This window comes from Zonotrichia albicollis, chromosome Z, assembly GCF_047830755.1.
Source record: "Zonotrichia albicollis isolate bZonAlb1 chromosome Z, bZonAlb1.hap1, whole genome shotgun sequence".
Classification (NCBI taxonomy): Eukaryota; Metazoa; Chordata; class Aves; order Passeriformes; family Passerellidae; genus Zonotrichia; species Zonotrichia albicollis.
In genome coordinates, this window is record NC_133860.1 from 13928311 (window position 1) to 13947871 (window position 19561).

Sequence of the window (19561 nt, forward strand, 5' to 3'; positions counted from 1 at the left end):
TGTTAAATTAAATTATATTTGGGACCTAAATTAATAATAGGTGCCTGAAAATACATCAAGGAAAAAAAAAGGAAAGCCAAAAGCTTTTCTATTTGCAGCTCCTACCAAAAGAGGAAAAAGATGCAGCACAAGTATTCTAAGTGCATAACATGGTCCACACTGCTCATCCCTTACTGTAAAAATGCAAATGAAATAATACAAATAAGAACAAGGAAGTTGCAAGTCACACACTCCAAAGCCAATTCCAGAATCTAGACTGCCACTAGAAGCAGCTGAGTCACCATACAGCAGCAGAGAACACCAATACCAAGAGCAGATGCTGTAGAAGACACCACAGGTGGTGACACACGGCAATCCTCACATGAACTTAGTCCTAAATTCCATTTCAAAAGTTCAGGGGGTGCTTGAACACCCTAAACAGACACATCCCTGCTTGCATCAGCTGTCTTACAATTGTCTGATCCTAGGTCATCTGCACCACCTTGGCTCTTATTAACCCTGACTGCTTATCCCAAACATTTCTGAACCCATCAGTCACAGGCTTTCACATCAGTCACATCCAGCCCAACCTCCTTTTCCAAGTCTTTCTTTCCAGATCTCATGTTCTAGATCTCACTTTCCCAACACACACGCCATTTACATTTTGCCTCTTTATCTTTTACGTAAACTTCACTTTCAGAAAGTGATATTTTTCCCCACCACTTTATCATCTTCAAAGTTGTAGAATGCTCTCACTGGGGAGGGCATCGAGTGAGTGTGAGCAGCTGTTACTGGATTATCCAGGTCAGTCCAATTGGACAAATTATAGTAAGAACAGCAAGAGCTGTCATCCCAGCACATGTCCCTGAACACCACTAAGTGGCACATCTTATAACAGCAGCACTAGAACTTTCTGGTTTATTATAAGCAAAAGAGTTTAATACAAATAAAAAGTTTTGATCCTCTTTTGGTTTTGGAATTTTTTTTTAAACACCTCAGATCACATTTCTTTTCAAAGAAGTCAGTCTGAAATGTAAATGTCATGAGATAAGCCAAGCCAGAACAGCTACTTTTGACCAAATTATACAATAATATGATAGGCCTTAATACTTCTTTAGAAGGAAAGTGTAGACCAAATGACTGCTTGAAATCCCTAATTTTCCTTAATGGTGTGATAATTGCCAAATACTTAGCATTGTAATACAATACTAAGTATTTGGCAACCCTGGCAATAGGCTGGACTATTTATGGTTCACAGTATGCTCATCACTGTTGTTCTCCATTAACAGCACACCCTAGTACTAAGTACTCAATTTTCAAAGTTTCACCTGCCAAGGAAGGGTAGAATTGACTTCTAAATCTGCATGAAATTTTATTTGTTGTTCCCTACCCAGACAGGTCTGGGAAGTTCCAAAGTAAATGTGAGCTTGGGCTGCAGACAGATGCTGTTTTCTAAATGCTGATAAGTTACTCAAAGTTTTGTCGTGAGATCTTTGCATACCCACCCTCCTCCCTTTCCCCAAATCTTCACAGTTCATGAGCAGCAAATTTGAACAGAGGGGTCTTCACAGCTTCTCAGTGGTAAAAAAATCAACCACAACAAAATAACGATGGATTTTCCTCAAAACAGGGATTTCAAGCACCAAACAGTATTTCTCCTCCAAGAATCTCAAGGGAAAAAACCAAACAACAAAAACATGTCTAGCTGGAAACAACCCACACAGTCCCCATGCTAAGTGAACTAAACCCTTATCAGGCTGAAATTGCACTTTGCTGGATAGCTGCATTTATATCAGAAGCACCAATTTATTACTGCAGGGTTCTTTTAAATACTGCAGTAAAGAAAGTTATCTTATAGAGAATAAATTCGCTACGTGGGGCAAAAAAAAAAGAGATAAAATTGATTTTAACAGGCTTCAAGTTTTTTTCTTATGGTATTATATCCTTGATATCTTATTTGCAAGTGGACACTATAATCCAGAAGAAATTAAGGAATTTCAAGTTGCCTACTTGAAACAGCCACAATCTGCATTCAGCCTCAGGAAGTCATTTGTACTATTCCTTGTCTCTGCAACAAGCTTTAAAAAATTAGGTGATCAGAGTTACACTGAAGATCTTGAATCATTCGTGTATGATAGGCAAGTATTGCAGCAGTTAAAATTACATTGTTTTAAATTATAACCTTGTTTTATATATCTAGGTTTTAGAGAGTTTTATGAAGTGTAAAATTGCATGCATTAACCTTCTGCCATGTCTACCAGACTTCTGGAAAAGTATTCATGCTTGTGCAATCTATTTCTGGTAAAGAAACAAAAGGAAAGGGAAAAAATCCCAAACAACAAAACAAAAAAGCAAGCATGTCTACCTTTCACTAGCCAAATAAACTTCATGTGAATTAGTGAAATCTTTGTGTGGATAATTAACAAAAAATCAGGAACATGCATCCCACCCACATTCATGAGCTGACTGAACACACAAGACTCAATATACAACAAAATACTGGCTTCAGTGAAATCAGTATCAACGAGTTGTTGTCACATCTAATGGCTCCTGAAATACCTCAGATCTAATATTTTCCAGTAACAGTTCACAAACAGCTAAGTTTGTTGATGTGTATATCATTTAGGACAAACAGACAAAGTAAGTGCCACTGTGCTCCAAGGGATGTTCTAAGTCATCAGGGCAATGCTCTCCTGACAGAGACCACACATCACTGAATGTCTTTTCTAAGCCAAGCAAGTTCCATCATAAAGAAGCACTGTTTTTGTTACACCTCCAGTGCTAAACTGTGAAACAGGATTTCCAGAATTTTCAAGAACCCTCCTCTAAATTCATGCTTACATTTCTAAATTATCTCTGTTTCTGTTCCAACACTGGCCAATAGCTTGAACAGCCTCTTTCTGTCATTAACTTTTTAACTTGAACAAGGGATGGCTCAGGACTGAAAACAGTACTGCATGCTGGGCTCCATCATGCTTTTTAAAACAACATTACTACCCTCCCTATCAGCAATGCATCTCCCAATGAATCACACACTATTTGCTTTTCCTGTAGTTGCAGTCCTGTCTCTTCCCTATCCCACTGCAGCCAATCCTTAGCCCTCTGAGGAATTTAACAACAAAGCATCAGTATCAGAGATTGGGAAGAAAAATGAGCAAGAGAATTTTGTAAAGGTCTGTCACACCTCAGAAAGAAAAATATCAATTCCTGCAATAGTGACTTTGCATGTGATACTCCAGGACTGGGACTAAGCATATGCAGCTTAAAGAAATGCAAGCCGCAGTCAGCAAGAAAAGAGAATCTCCTAACTTTTTTATATACAAGCAAATCCTACACCAAACAAAAAGTCCAAACTAGCTAAACCTCCTAGTACATATATTTAATTTGTATCAATTTAGTGGAGATTCCCTTTCTCTGGACATGAAGAGAAACGGAATACCATGCAAGTTTTAGACCTAAACTATGACCACCTAACAGAATTTAAAAAAAATATCTATAATCATATTTTAATGTGTAAATTCCTTATTGTCATTTTTTTAGTTGACAAATATCTATTTCATAGCAAAACAACATCATAGAAACAGCTGGATGGCAGTTTAAGCTCAAATGAACCAGTGTCACATGCTGACAAGTCATCTCTCTGATTGCTTTTGAATGGCAGCACATGCAGATTTATTCTATGCCATAAATTAGAACAATTATTTCTCTGTACTTCACTTTTTATTTCAGTGGGCCATTGCACATATTTTTAAAGGATATCTTCCCTTTCCTTGATGATAAGTTCATTCTGCTCCTCTAGCTGTCTGATCTTCTTCTCAAACGATTCCTGTTCAGCTTTCAGCCGTTCTTCCGTCTCCTCTTTTTCTTCACTTACCCTGAAAAGAATTTGAGAAAAATAAAATATAAGCCCATAACCACAGTGCCTGACTTCCAACTCCTCCACCACTTTGCAGGTAAATGCATAACATCCTCTCCACCCTAAAGAGCAGGTTAGTTCCTCACAATGTTTATAATATTTTACACAGGAAGGTGCGTATGACTTGATGCAATACATCTCTTCTTTTTTTTTTTCAGAAACACTGGTCTCAGTAGAGTACATGCACATTAATGGGCACCATGGAGGTCAAAGTCAGGGCCTGAACCCACAATTAGGTTTGTCCAGTCTGATTTTCTGCAGCCATAATGAAGATTCACTGGGATACTTTCAAACCTAGGACATGAAGACAGAAAACTCAGACAGAAGAGCTTAGATGACATGACAGAAAGAAAATTCTGGAAAACTTTTCTGTTTCTTAATCTATAAACTAATCCTTCTTTCATCTTTACTGGTCAAATACAAGTTCAGGAAAGAATCATTTTTCTTGTTAGCTTTCTCCAAACAAAATTGTTTGTCCTTTTCTGAGGATTTTCAAATATCAAGCTGCAGGAGTAAATTTTCCTTTCTGTCTGGGACATGGCACCCTGTATCTTGCTGCTCAGTGTAAATAATTGGATCAAGATTAAAGGATGACAATGGGAAAAAGGCTTACAATGATCATTTATTCTGCACCTCAAGAGCAGGCTATAAAAACAATTATTCTGGTATCACGTAGGCAAGAAGATCATTATGCACAGATGATCCTGTAACTATGCTAAAAAACGTGGTTTGGAAATCATGGTTCCATAAAAGCTCCACAAAAATATTAAGTAATGAGCTTAGACTAATAAATATTATTGCTCTGCACTTAGGCAATTTCTGTTGCTGAAGGCTCTTAAAGTTCAGTCTTTTATGATGATGAAACAGCTGCCACAACACAGGTGACAGGAGACCAAAGCAATACAACTTTTAGAAAACTCCAATTTTAATTTCCTTAAAGTGGAACAATCTTATAGGAAGAGGAAAGAGGAGGGGGAAAATGAAGTGTGTATATATATATATGTAAGTATAAGACTAAGTCTGGCACTCATTCCATTAGACTAATATTCTGAACCAAATGTTTCATTCAAGGACTGAGCCATACATTTCGTATCACTGTTCCCCTTAAGAGGGCACAGATTTGTTTTGATCTTCCAGTGGAGAAGTCATAAATACCACAACTGGGTCACTCCCCTGGAGTGAATTATAGGCAAGCAGTATTCCCCAACTTCAAGATCAACCCACAGCACTCTCATATTAGCTCAAGCAGACTGCATGAAGTTGGAAGTAATAATACTGGAACTCACACTTTTTCTCTACAAACCTAGAGGGAGACAGACGACAGATACCGGATAATCAAATTCTTAAAATTAGGGCAGTTTGAAAGCTTGGATCAAACTATTAATTGTAAAGTTTCTAATGAACGGGGGGGAGAAAAAGACACTGATTAAGCATAACAGCATTCCACTAGTCAAATGCACAAGGTCTCACTTACAACCTTGGGCCCAGTCTGGGAAGGTGTGATGAGTTCAACCTGTTCCTTGGCCCCTTCCCCTCCACTCACAGGCTGTCAGAAGGGCTGTGCAGATACCATTAAAGAAACATGGTAACAGGAACTACCTGTATAAATTCTAGACCCACACCAACACCTCTGCACTCCTTAGCTAAGCAGGCAACAAACTTTTGAGCAATATCCACACACTTCCTTGCAGTAACAGCCACAGCACATTTGCCACAAGCTGCAGAGAGAGACTCTCATATCCAACCGTGGCCCATTTGCTTCCTTTGAGTCCAGTGCAACCACCTAAATAACTACAGCACAAATGACCTTTTTTCACATCATCAGTGAAAGATGCAAAAACAAAGTTAATTAGAAAACCACAATGAAGAACACAATGACTACGTGGATGAAAGACAGGAATGGAACAAGAGCAGGGCAGGCAACTGGAAAGAGAGAACAAGTACCATCTCCAGGATTCTGTGAAAGGAAGGAAGCTTGGTCAGTAACTTGCAGGAGTGGTGCCACATGAGAAAAGGGTTTGGGGCAACAAATGCTGGGCTATGCTGGCACCTAATAACACAAAAATTGAACAACAGTACAAGGAAAAAAGGCATGAAAGAAGAGAGCACTAGAAAAATCAGACTAAATGTAGCAGGCTTTACTCATCTCTAGATTCTGTGATTTGTTTCTTATATCAGTGTGCATCACATTCACGTGCTGTGTTTGTATTTAACACATATCACAGCAAGCTGTCACACTCCCAGACACATGAATATATTGTGCCACATATCTTACGCAGTAAATGACTGAGAACAGTAAGTGATCTCAGAAGAAATGTGGCAGTATGTGTTTATGTATCACAAAGCAGGAGACAGCCCATAAAGGGCAGGCGAGATACAAAAGACGGTTACTCACAGGAGGTGGCACAAGGAAGTTAGAGAAAAGGAATACAAGAATCTCATCAGATTATGCTGGATTTATGTCACTTCCTATAAATAGCTCAGTGAGTTGCTGGGTTTTTTAATAAACTTATTTCTTTGCCTTCTGGCAGTAAAGAACATATGATTTTTAGCAGAAGTATGGAAGATTTCACTGATGCTGTACAAAAACATTACAATGCTCATATAATGCTCCTCAAAAGTATTTTCACCCTCTGTTCACCGACTTGGGTCAAAAAAGAGCAGCGAAAGAATGAAGGCACAACTACAAAGAGCTCAACTGCTCCACTGAGCAATATGCTGGTATCCAGCTCCATTGTTCTTGCTTCCAGGATCAAACAGACAACTGACAGCTGAGAGCAAAGATGATGAATCAGAGGAACTATTCCTTCCATTCAGTGTCTGCAACATTTTCTTGCATTCTATTTACATTCACCTACCTTGTGCCATAGGACGTGCAACATCTTTGTTCAAGGTTTGCTTTAAATTTGACAGTTCAAAGCCTATATAATTCTAAATGCATTTAAATAAATAATTTTACTTTACAGGAGCCTCTTTAGAAAAACTCATAATGCAAATATATTGACAAAAAGCCCTCCTAGAGCATCCGCCTTAGTGTTAAAATTAATTCCTAGCTCACCAGTTCCAATTATTATTGTGTGCTCCCAGGTCCACTGCTGATAGTAGTATTTCTGTCTAATCTAAAGAAGGAATTGATCAAGGAGTTTGCTGATGACACTGACTCATTCCACTGAGTAAGCAGGACTGATGCTCTCCAGGTGGAATTTTTGAAGCACTGCACAAGTCAACAGCACTTCAAGTTTTATTTGTTTAATGAAAAACTGACATGCTCAAGAAAGAGCCATGATAATACTCACATCAACACTACACTAGGGACAGAACTCAGCTCTTTCTGACTGAAGGCAGAGTTGGAAAAGCAAATTAAAAACAGTATCTTGTGTTTTTTAAAATTTTAAAAAATGAGCTTTTACCAAAAAAATCTGAAATGCAGTAAGAACATTGCAGCTCAGCTAGTTAAGACAGAAGGAAAACTGAACAAAAAACAGATATATAGGCACTGGAACTTCACTGATCAGTCCTACACTCCTCGGGAGCACTTATCTTGTAATAAACACCAATCTGGTATTAGTCTGTCAACTGGCTAGCAAAGATTAAAAAGGTTTGGTGACCATTCTTGAAAACTACAGGTTTTAAATTCCAGGCAAACAATGGCATCTGGAACAGGGCAGACCACCATGGCGGCAGGGTTGGGGAGAGAGGGAAAGGAAAGAAAAAACAGAATTTTTGTCCAAGGATCAGGGTTCACAAATCTGATACATTCTATTCAAGCATCATATGCAGTTTGTTCACACTAGAAAAAAAATAATTTAAAAAAAACTGCTATGCGCCCAAAACCTAATTGAAATTGCTACACAATGGATAAATTTTACAATATGCAACCTGCAAAATACAAAACTAGATTTCACAGCATGAATTTATAGCTACAAATGACTTTTTAAGCACAGAAAGTAAGTGTGATTGGTGATACAATAATCCTGGGCATGCTTTACCTATCAATACAAAGTAATTTCCAGGCAAGCTTAGGGATAGCTCATTTGCAGTCTCACTGCCTGACCAATTATGAAAACTGCAGCACAAAATTGCCCCTAAAGTAGCACACAAAAAAAGATAAAAGATTTTGATTTTAAAGCCAGGTAACAATTTGGTTAAATATTAAGTAGTGTAACCCAGGAGAAAAGGCAACACAAGAGGCCAAACACACAAAATTTGTAATACAAACCACAGGCAAGTTTTCCTTCAAAGATCTTAAGGACTGGGAGAAAAACAGCAAATATACACTATAAGGCTTTACTGAAAGCTCTTCAATGGTTTCCAGTTCTGTAACCAAACTAATATTCTGTTTTGACACCCATTTTCACTTTTTGTTAGAAAATTTCAATTTCAGTTAGGTAATTTCAGCTTCATATCAAAGACCGTAGAAAAGATTAGTATCCCAAACTGCTAGCACCCTACAAAGGGCTTAGGAATCCAGAGAGTTGGGATGAGGGAAGCATTTTCTCAGTAAGGGATAACAGGCTGTCTGAAGGTTGTTTTAGTAGCTGCCAGTTACAAGTCGTTCTGGGCATGCCAGTGATCTTAGCCAGAACACTAATACAATAGCAAAAACCATCTTGTATCTCATTTGGAAAGGGAAATCTCTCCCTCCCATGGGTGCAGAAGGGCATTATGATACCTTTCTACCAAAATTGCTTTTGAAGATTTGTCTGCAATGACAACAGGAAGCCAGCTTTCTCCAAGCTTATCTTATTCAAAGAAAGAAAGAATGCAAAATAGTTAGGTACCAATTTTTGCCACTAAAAACAAAATTTAAACTTTCATGAACAACTCTACATCACTTAGTGAATGCTTCTGTTCACTCAAAAAAGACAAATTCCATATCTGAGCTGTACAGGCATTTGTGATCAGGGGAAAAGTATTTATGATGTACCTGCCATACCAGGAGCCCCAAAGTCACAGAACTATGGCTTTATACCAGTTAGGAGTGAAGTGAATCTTGCAAACATATACACATTCACTCTCTCTGCTAAGGAGTTACGATCCTCTCCATTTAACCAAAGGCCAAGAATTTGAGTGAGATCTCTCAAAATCTGCATGTCACTCAAAGTATTTCACCCTAGAATACTTCATAATCAGTCTCAGTGTGGTGTCTAGCAAGCCCTTAATGTCCAACAGTCAGCTGGCTACGTCCCAGCAGGCCCCGTGCTGCTCCTTCTCAGAGCAGGCCAATGTGTCCTGACGCTGGCAGCGGATCTTTCTGTATCCTCACCATGCCACTGCTCATTCCATCACATAAGCTGATGACTGCTTCAGGAGCAGCCTGCAGGAATAAAAGCTCAGAGAGAGTCTTCTTTGCCTCTCTTGAAAGGACTTTGCTGATAGGGAGAGAAAATTTGCTCTTACTGTGCCACTTTCACCACCACACCAGGAGGACCTTGCTGAAAACATGAAGGTGCCACAGTGGCTGTCTCAGAAAATAATGACTGATCACACTCAAGAATACTCCACTTACACAAAGCACTTTGGCATTCATGGGCATGACTCATTCTTCTCAGAAATTCCTCTACAAAAGCAATTTTTAAAGAATCTGCTGACACAATAAATTAAAAAGCTCAAATTTGCAACATTCTAGTATTTTAAACTCTGGCTCCACTCTGCCACTCTCATTTCACCTTAAAAGGATACATTCAAAGAAGGGCAAGATAATGGTTAGATTTACAGGCAGCAGCACAGATCAAAAACTACGATTATTTAGCCTAGAAAGGAGGATTAGAAAGGATACAGCTGAGTCCTTTCTTTAGACCCCGTCTCAAAATCCAATTTCATAAAATTTCTAACAGCTAAGGTGATGTCAGCCACTGGAATCCCCAGCAGGAGACCTTTACAGCCCAGAAGCTCTTCTTTTTTTACCCCAGAGAAAATTATATTAATGTAGCTAGCATCAGAATTTACTCATACCAATACAAAGTCTTACAATTCAGCAAATTAGCAACCACACTGGCACACACACCCTCAATGTTCAAAAGTGCAGTGGGAATGAAAGTTGGAGGAAAAAAAGCAAAAAACAGGAAGAAAAGTACAAGAGAGCTCTCTCCTTCAGCAGTCACAGAAGCTGGGGAAAGACCAACCACTACCCTGAGCTGCTCAAGCAAGACCTGGCTGAAATCAAAGCCTATGATTAAAGGAGTCAATCACATTTTGCAACTGGTTTCCACATAAACAGAATTTTACCACTTTAAAAGAGCTTTCACGAAACTGCTAACTGACCAATCTGTATCTGTTTACCGTCCTGCAACAAATGTGCATGAATGAGCCTCAACTACCATTCATAAATTATAGCAAAATAAGAAACAGCGAGGTACAACCCAAGTGAGACCTTTATTATTCCAAGTATTTATTGCAGGACAGTGTTCCTGTAAAACTTTCAACATTCTGCTGCTCCTTTTTCTTCTCCAAAGTAGCATAGAATGTTCTACTGCTTGTAAAAACTCTCTATCATTGCACAACTAAGGATGAAAATTATGGAGAGTTTTAAAAAAGTGACGAGGTGAGCGGAATTAAAGTTCAACTTCCCTATTACTCTGCAAAGGACTTTTAATTACATCCAATAAAAATATGATTAGGTTTAAAAATAAAAGAGAACTAAGTATAAAATAATAGTGTTCCACTAATTTTACTTTTCAAAATTAATGTTGCTGCACCTTCTATTTTTCTTCAAAGAAATGTCAGGCAGAAATATCAAACTGTCCTCAGGGAAAAATCACAGCATCTGAGATTTAAGAAGAATCCCATGCTCGAATGAATTACTGTACTACTATTCACTAGGGAGCAGTGTATTATGAGGAACAATGTAATAAAAGGCTTTTTTTAATATTAGAATATACCTCTATATATCAACAGTGGCAACAGTGTCCGAATAGCTCCAACATCTGACAATTTGTAACCAGGCATCCCACCAATCTACTCTTTATGACAGTCTTAACTATACATTTTCTAACACAAAGCATGATAAAATAGAGTTGCAAGCATGAAGAACTTCAGAAATTACTAAAATACTGTATGGCAAGAAATCCTGTATTAGTAGAAATTATTAGCAGGTAAAATGGTCCACTGGATAAGGATAATCAGAGAGAAAATATTCCTGGCTGCACCAGAGAGTTATTGCATGACCTTGAGCAAGTCACTAAATTTCTCTAATTTTCCATATTTTCCTATATAAAATGAAAAAAGAACAGTAATGCTTGCCAATTATTGCACAGACATAAAGGATCCACGTCAAAAAGCATTTAATTATTAACAGTAATTATTAACATTAACTTCTAGCCCAAAGGATGTGGGATCATCTCATAAGAGCTTCCCCCACTGATATGGCAAAGCCTGCCAAAGGCCCATGTGCTCCTCCTCATTTTTAGAGACACTCTGTAAGAAACAGATTTCCAGAGATTCTGAGGTGTTAGGGATAAAGAGTAGGACAAAAATCTCCTCATTTTAATTCTACCTCTTTATTACTTCCTTTACCTTTGAGAATATTACTAGTGCTGGAATGGAACTTAGAAAAAGACTTCTGCTAAAGCTGAAAACTTGCACTATTTCTACCTCTCCTTTCAAGGAATAGGTAGAATCTCAAGAAATTAAGGGAAGCAAGAAGAAGTTTGGCTAGGTAAGTAAAAATTACACAGGCAAATCACTACCAGCATGTTTCAGCCACAAGATCAGCAATGCACCTTTAACATGGCCTTTCATACAAAAGCTTACCTCTGCCAAATAATAAGAACTACAAAGTTTCATTTCATGACCAACAAAGTCTGTCATTTCCAAAAGCAGGATGTGTTTATTTGTAGCACTTGATACACACAACAAACAAAATCCTAGCCCTGTCATTAGGTTATTACAGAAGTACTGCTGGTCATGAAATTTTGACCTCCGTTTTAAATATATATTTAGGGGCTCAGAAAGCAAGGAAAAACCAACTAGGCTGCTTCATACTTTCTCCAGCAAGAAAAATTACCTTGTGCAAATATTCAGGTTTTTTAAGCAGTTCTACATTGCTTGATGTTAATTAGAGAAATGACTCTCTTTAAACTTAATGCATTTTCAGGTGATGCTTCTTCTTACCTGGCAAGTTCTTTAATTAAGTTTGCAATGCGTCTCTTGTCCTCAGGACACAAATCCTTTAAAGAAGCGCTCTTCATTCCTCCTTCATTAGTGCCCTGAAAATTTAAAGTTTCATTTTAGAATGTACTGTTTAAAAGAAAACAAATACTTCATAAGCTATTAAATGCGTTTCAAGACCTAATAATTAGAAGCTGAAAGTAGATCAATTCCAACTGGGAATAAAATTCATATTTTTTAAATTGTAAGTACATTTCAATGAAACAAATTACCAAATTGTGAAGAATTATTTTAAGGTATTTGTAATTCAAATGCAAGCTGTTAGCTTCAACACTAAAACATGCTGGGTAAAGTTTTAAGACATGCACTATTCCTTGACTCATACGAGATAAAGAGTAGGTTCTTATGGAAATCTAGTGCAGCAATATCCAAATCCAACTTCAAACTTCATCATATTAGGATCATAACATAGAGAGTAAGGTAAAAAACATGCTACCTTAGCATTTCTGAGCAAAGCATACAAAACAGCAAAACATTGTTAGCAGAGAGTACATCCCTTATTTCATTTTTCTAATACAGAGGAAAGCACACACACCTTCACATGCGGCTACTGTTTCATTTTAATGGTTTATTTGCTTATATTGTAAATATATACTGTATTTATGAATATATATATAGTTATGATTTTTTTTTCTTAGATAAGTACTATACTACCATGCTACTTTCGTAAATAAAACTTGTCAAAGAAGGCTGTAGCGGGGCTGAGCACTTCAGATTTTTCACGCGTTCCCGGGAACGCGCAGAGGGAGCCGCTGCACTTCCCAGGTGTGCCCACCAGAGGGCACTCTGCCGCCCGGCATTCCCGGCTTCGGCTGTTTCCACGCAGGAAACGGCTCCAAACTGGTTTCATTCACCCAAAATTCCTGTGATCGGGTATTCAGTGCTGCAGCGCTAGTGGTAAGCACGAAATAGGAACCCGAAGATAAATGCAGCACTATGCTGTTCTGTCCAGGATTTTGGCAAGTTTCAGTATCCCCACTCAATCTGAAGGAGATTCAGTTTATACTTTTACAAACCCCCCCAAAGTGCATGCAGTGCTTTAGATAAAAGAATGCCACCAGATGCCCTGAAGTTTGGCCCAGTCAACACAACAATGCACAAAAGAAAACAAAGCCAACACTGGGCTTCTCTCATTGTCAGTAAAAGCAGCAGATCTACACTAGAGAGGAAGTGACCCCTTTCCTTCTTAGCTAATTAAAGAGCATCTTAAAAACAATTAAAGAATAATGTCCACTACAAAGAGAGGTGATGTTTTCACACAGACACATGTTGTACCTGTGTGACCCTTCATTTTAACTTCAGTGTATTCTTCTCAGGGGCAAGAGGGAAAGCAATTTCACAAGGCAAATTTCAGCACTTTTCAAGGGGCATTTGATTTCACAGTTTTCTTCCCAAACATATGTCACTCACAAATGAACACTAGAGAACATCTAACTTGGCTGAATTCAACTAAACGTATGGCTGAAGGAATTTCACTTTGCATACTAAAAATGTGTGACTGTTTTTTTTTTTTTAGCAGACAGATGATGAAACTTCTTTAAGAAAAATGAAGTTACAGTCCTCAAAAAAGAGAATGAAGCTTGATCACATTAATGAAGGGGATTTTAACAAAAGATCTCAAAAACAACTACCCAAACTGATGTACATACTGTCAGACAAAGTTTTGTGGGATGAAGAGGAAAAATCAGTTTTTTCTATCACTCACAAGTATGCAAAGATGGCACATAGGAAATTATCAGAGGGAGACTTGTACCATAACACGCATCAAAATGAAGCTGTGGAATAATGCACAGCAACAGCTTGACCATCCAAAGAAGACAACAAAGGAGGTAGAGGTCAAGACTCTCTCCATTTCCCAGATTTCTGTCCTTTCTACACAGCTCAGGATAGAAGACAGTTTTGGAACTCGGTACAGGCAAGATATTCTCCACACCTTGGAGGGTGATAACCGCATGGCAAAATCATGCAGGATCACAGAAAGGACCACAGCAGCTCACCTACTCCAGGCTAGAGCATTTTACTCAGAATTATGTCCAGGCCAGGCTGGATGAGACCCTGAGCAGCCGGCACTTGTGGAAGGTGTCCCTGCCCTTGGCAGGGAGGGTGGACTGGATGATCTTTAGGGTCCCATTCAACCCAAACCCTTCTATGACTCTAAGCCATAGTAAAGCCATCAGCTCTCCCTGGACACACACACAACGCTTTGCAGAAAGCAAGTTGTGTTTTTAATGAGAATTCCATGCAAAAGAAGTTCTTCTTCAACAACAAGTAAAAACATGTGTTCTGTTTGTTTGAAGTATTCAGAGCTTATCTTCAGAGTACAAAGTTTTCATGAGAATTTGGCAAGGCAAGCGAAAAACAGAAGGTTTAAAAAGACAAAAAGGAAACATAGCTGTGAACACATCTTCTTGTCAACAATACAAAAGCACGAGTCGCCAATTAAGATTTCACATATCAGGCATTATATTTAAAATAAGAGTACACCAAAACCCATTTATACAATGGCTTTCACAAAAAAGGAGTAAAAACTCTCTAGACAACAAGTAACGCAATCAATGCACCATTCAACAAAACAGATTTTAATGTGGCATATGAAGGCATCTGTGAGGCAGCAGGCTTGTAGATACTTATGAAGAGATGCTTCTACATAAAGACTCTGCATAATGGGGGCTATTTGTGGAATTTATCTGCATGCCACTTAACAGCATCATTTGCAAAGCAGAGGTACATACCAGCCTCTAAAAGCAAGTACCGATAAACAGAGAAAGGGAAATATACATGTCCAGGAAAAGCCCTAAAAATTAATACTAGTTTAATAACTAGTCATGTGTCATGCTGAAGGATTCAAAGGACAATGACACTGTCAAAGCAACCAGAATTGTGTGATCTGTCTTCACATCAGAGTTTTGAACCCACATGTCTGACGTACAGCACACAGAAGGCAGAGAAGGACATCTCAGATGAAGAACAAGATCCAACTGCATGATAACAAAACAGTGATGGAGAACCAGTCAAAGGTTTTAGATCCTGCCTGCAAGAGGGAAGAAGCCATCCCCAGTAATTTACAGGCTGGCCCAAGATGACTGCTAGGCAAGAGACTCCACAGTACTCAAATGACTTACACAGTCGTTGTACTACACAAACCATGTTAGAAAAATGGCATCTCTCAACGGATTTCTAAACACCACAGCATCTGTCACAACACCGAATAACCTTCCAATGGAAACCCTGCTGCTTTGGAATTTCTAATAAAAGGAACTGTAGAAACACATCACCTAGTCTCACAGGAGGAGACCACAAAATTCAAAGCAGTTGACATCAACTGACAAAGCTACTTCTACTGCTCAAATGCATTCTGAACTTTTACTATCAAAAACAAAAAGTGATTTTACCCTTCTAACATGAGCAGGCATAACAAAAAGGTCCCTAAAATGAGTTTTTGCTCATGTAATTTCTAAATGAGATGACTGGAGCAATGAAAATTAATAAAATGAACAAAACTTCTTGCATGTTTAGCTAGTAAAGTATAGGCTAGGCACTACCCAGGGCTACATGCACTGCCTCTGTGCAAATACACACATAGAAATACAAATAATCTGTTTTACATGGCCCCAGTTACACACCACTTACATAAATGAGCACATTCGGCCTTTGTTCTCTTCAGGTGATAATTTCTGCTAGAAAGCCACCAAGTAAAGTGGGCAAAAAGTGTAAGAAACTGTAAAAATAATACTCTAAAACTGCTTAAACATTTTCGATCTGATAATTTTCAGCTTTTTTTCTACAATGCGCACTCTTAAGAGCAAGAAAAATTTGCTTTTACTCACCTGCTGCCCTGTCAGACCTCCTGTACCTCTATCAGGATCCATGGAAACAGAAGCAACAGCTACAGGCGCCTTCAGCTCGGTTTGACCTGTTTGATATTTTGGCAAACACCTTGTTCTTAAATTTCCTTTTGTAGACACTCCTGTAAGTGAAAGACAAGCAGAACATGCAGGTTATAAAGTGAAAAGGGGCCTTATTCTTGCCTTCCACAAAGGCAACCTTGCTTTAGCATCTCTTTTTTTGAAAAGAATGAGCACCTCAGGAATAGGTCTGCAGTTCCCCCGGCCTCTCACTCCGTACAAAATTTCAGTAAGATGAATACATCAGCAGGAAAAGAGGTGCATGGCACTGAAGCACACCCAGCCACAATGAACATTTTGTAAATTCTGAAATGTACATTTTGTCTTCAGACTGAAGTTCAGTGCAAATAAACTGTGTTTGAGTAAGATGCAAAAGCATAAAATTGAGCTTCTGCTTTGATACCCAAAGACAGTAAAGAACCAACCAGCAGTAAAGCTGTTAAAAGCACCACTCATATAATAAAATACCATTTCTTCTGTTACACAGCCAACCTACTGATGCTCAGGCTGTTTGTTCCTTTCAGGACCAGGCAAATGAGTAAGGCAACACTGCAGTGCACGCTCCACAGCTCATCTGTCAAACATTTCCTGCCACAATTAGAATTAGATCACCACTACGAATGGTAAGAACATGAAAGAACTGAAAATCCTGATGCTGCAATTACAAAGTGCCAACACTGACACTAACGCTAAAACCTCCCAGGACCAGATTAAAGCCTATAGCTGCTTGGTACTGCCTCAAGGTTTAATTTTTGACTATTCAGAAGTGCAGAAAGTTTTAAACAAAAAATATTAACTTCATACTAGCAGATCAATTACAATTATTTGGGTAATTAATTTCAGAAGTGTACCAGAATTCAAGTGAAAGAACTAAATTATAAACTCTAATACCTCCATGCTCATACACAAGCAAAAACAATGGTCCTGAAATTCTCTTCCACAGAAGTGGTAGAAAACTTCCCACAGTGAATCAATTTCCATCATTTAGGATCACTGCTTTCTTTGCAGGGCCCAGAGAAAAACAATCCAACTAACCTGGCTTAAAAATCTCTGCATGTGTTTTGTAGTTCAAGAGAGATGTTTGGCCAGTACTTTTGGAGGGCACCCCAAACCTAAAGAGTACAATCCCTCAAAACTTATAACTGCTGGATGACACACACACAGTTTCAGTCTAGAGTTAACCATCCCCAGATACGTTTCCAGGACCTTGTGTCACTTTAAGAGCTGTGTTTGAAAACAATTAAGAGAATTCTGAAGGGGAACTAAGAGCATTCATCCTTTCCCCAGTGATGTACACAAGTATGCACTCAGTAAATCAAGGTCAAATGAACTAATAAAAAAAAAATAATTGCTTTATTTGTACACAATGAATCTTCATTTCAATTGATACCTTCAAAATTTACAAAAGACCTAACACCTCTAATGCTTCCACATTCCTTGGAGACCATATTAAAAATTCAGCTTGCCTGATAAATTGGACAAAGCCACACTGTACCTGCAACAGAAACAACTCCCCTGGAACTATTCATCTTATACAGTATGCTTATCTAAGCAGCAGAGCATAAATCCTCTGCTATAATCATGTATGTCCCATTACAACTTATGATGACTCTCTACCTTACACACACTTATGTACACAAACCACACATCTGAAAAGACACTGCAAATGTGAACATCCACAGGAAAAAACTTTGTTTATGTCTATTAGAAGGTCATACCTGAAACAGGTACCAGTGGATCTTCTTCATCAGAAGCTGCACGTGGCATTGTTAAAGGAAACAGAAAGAGTGCAAGCTTAGTTCTTTAAACAGGACTGTAAAAAGAAGTATTTGGTCTCTTAATTTAACATAGCTCTTGATAAGAGAACAGTCAACATTCTGGGAGCAAGAAAAGCAAGGAAGATTTGGTTAAAAAAAATCACCACAAAGATTGCTAAAACAAAAGGCCTTACTCTTTCTTCACTGTGCATTAACTTTCAGCCTATAAAGATTATCTCAGAGGTCACCTTTGCAAAAGATCCCAGGGACCAGCCCCAGTTACAAGAGCAATTACTAAGATAATGAACTAATAATATTAATTTAAATTTAAACAGTTTATATGGAACATCTTTATGTGTAAGGAAAGCAAATTCTGAAACCATGTATATTGATATTGTAATGAAATCTATTTGGGCAATACATTCTAAAAAACATAAATGAGGACAAATGCAAAAGGTTTCAAACTGGTCATTCTCATCTGATCATCACATGATGAGAAATCATAAAAGCTTGAGGACTGATTTTCTTTAAGTTTCAAGAACTTTCAAATATCCCAGAGGTTTAACTATTGAATTACTTGACCACAGAAAACACTACAATCAGAAACAACATGGCACCATATTATTTGTGCTATTAGCAGTCACTCTTACTGTTAGCAGTTGCTGAACTTGAATCCCTGCCTCCTGAAAGCCTAAAAATAGGACTCAATATAACTAAGGGTGTAAATCATGCTGCCTTCCTTCAAGGAGCAGTTTTTCATTTAGCTGAAGGTAAAGATTGTTATTCCCACATGAATAACTAACATACTTGTGACTTAATCCCAACCAGAAACTCAGTACCACACAGCCACTCCCTGTCCACCTCCCTGCCCCTCGTGGGGAGGAAAACCAGAGAGAAACAGTAAACCTCATGGGTAGAGATAAGAAAAGCTTAATAACTGAAACAAAATAAAATAGGACAATAATAATAACTGCAACATAGGGGAAGAGGGAGAGAGAATTAAAACCTGAAAGAAACAAGTGAAGCACAGCATAGCTGCTTACTGAACAATGCCCAACCCTTTCCCCAGCAGGAACTGGCAGCTCCCAGCCAGCACTCCCCACTTTATGTACTGGACATGATGTTCTGTTATGGAATCTCCCTTTGGCCAGCTCCTGGACATGATCCTTCCCAACTCTTTCTACATCTGCTCGCTGGCTGAGCACGGGTCACCCAAGTCCATGTTTTTGGGTAAGCACTGCTGAGCAACATCCAAAACATAACGTGTTATCAGAATTATCCTCATGCTAAATACAAAACACAGCATACCAAGTACAAGGAAAAGAATTAACCCTATTCCAGCTGAAACCAGGGCAATACTGAAGTGGAAACAAAAGCACAGGGCACAAAATTCTCCTCCACTAACTTTTGTTTATACCCCTTTACTTTCCTCAGCCTTCTGTGGCTGGCCGATTATCTCAATTGTCAAATTTCTACTAATTACTCAAATTTCTACTAATTACTCAATTATCTAATTTCTCTACTGTTAAGAGATAAATGCATGGAAGGTTTTGCAGCTGCATTCATGCAATAAAGTAAAATTGTAAAAATATTTCAGTGACACGGTATACAAACTCTTGCCTTAACTAAAATTTGATTCTGAGAGCACCATCTCAAAAACTTAATTTAGAAAATTACCACAGAGTGGAGGAAATTAGGAAAGTCTAGGAGTTTCCCCTGTGGACAGCAACTTCAATCAACACCCACTGTCCATCACACGTCTGGTACTTGTCACACTGGAAGGGCCTGATCACAGGGTCACTTATGATCTTGTTGATGCACTTTATCACTCATAA

General features: G+C 38.4%; 1 protein-coding gene across 3 annotated transcripts in view; it reads right to left on the bottom strand.

Moving 5' to 3' along the window:
- Positions 1–19561, bottom strand: part of KIAA1328 (KIAA1328 ortholog) — a 181499-nt gene that overhangs the window by 159134 nt on the left and 2804 nt on the right. For all 3 annotated transcript variants that reach the window (XR_012578021.1, XM_074532486.1, XM_074532485.1), the window contains exons 2-5: positions 17688–17723; positions 15892–16031; positions 12008–12102; positions 3739–3854 (exon numbers count right to left, since the gene is read on the bottom strand). Coding sequence is in view for 2 of the 3 variants with exons in the window: in XM_074532486.1 (XP_074388587.1) it covers positions 3739–3854; positions 12008–12102; positions 15892–16031; positions 17688–17723 (387 nt within the window). In the remaining variant the exon portion in view is untranslated. The remainder of the gene's footprint in view (positions 1–3738; positions 3855–12007; positions 12103–15891; positions 16032–17687; positions 17724–19561) is intronic.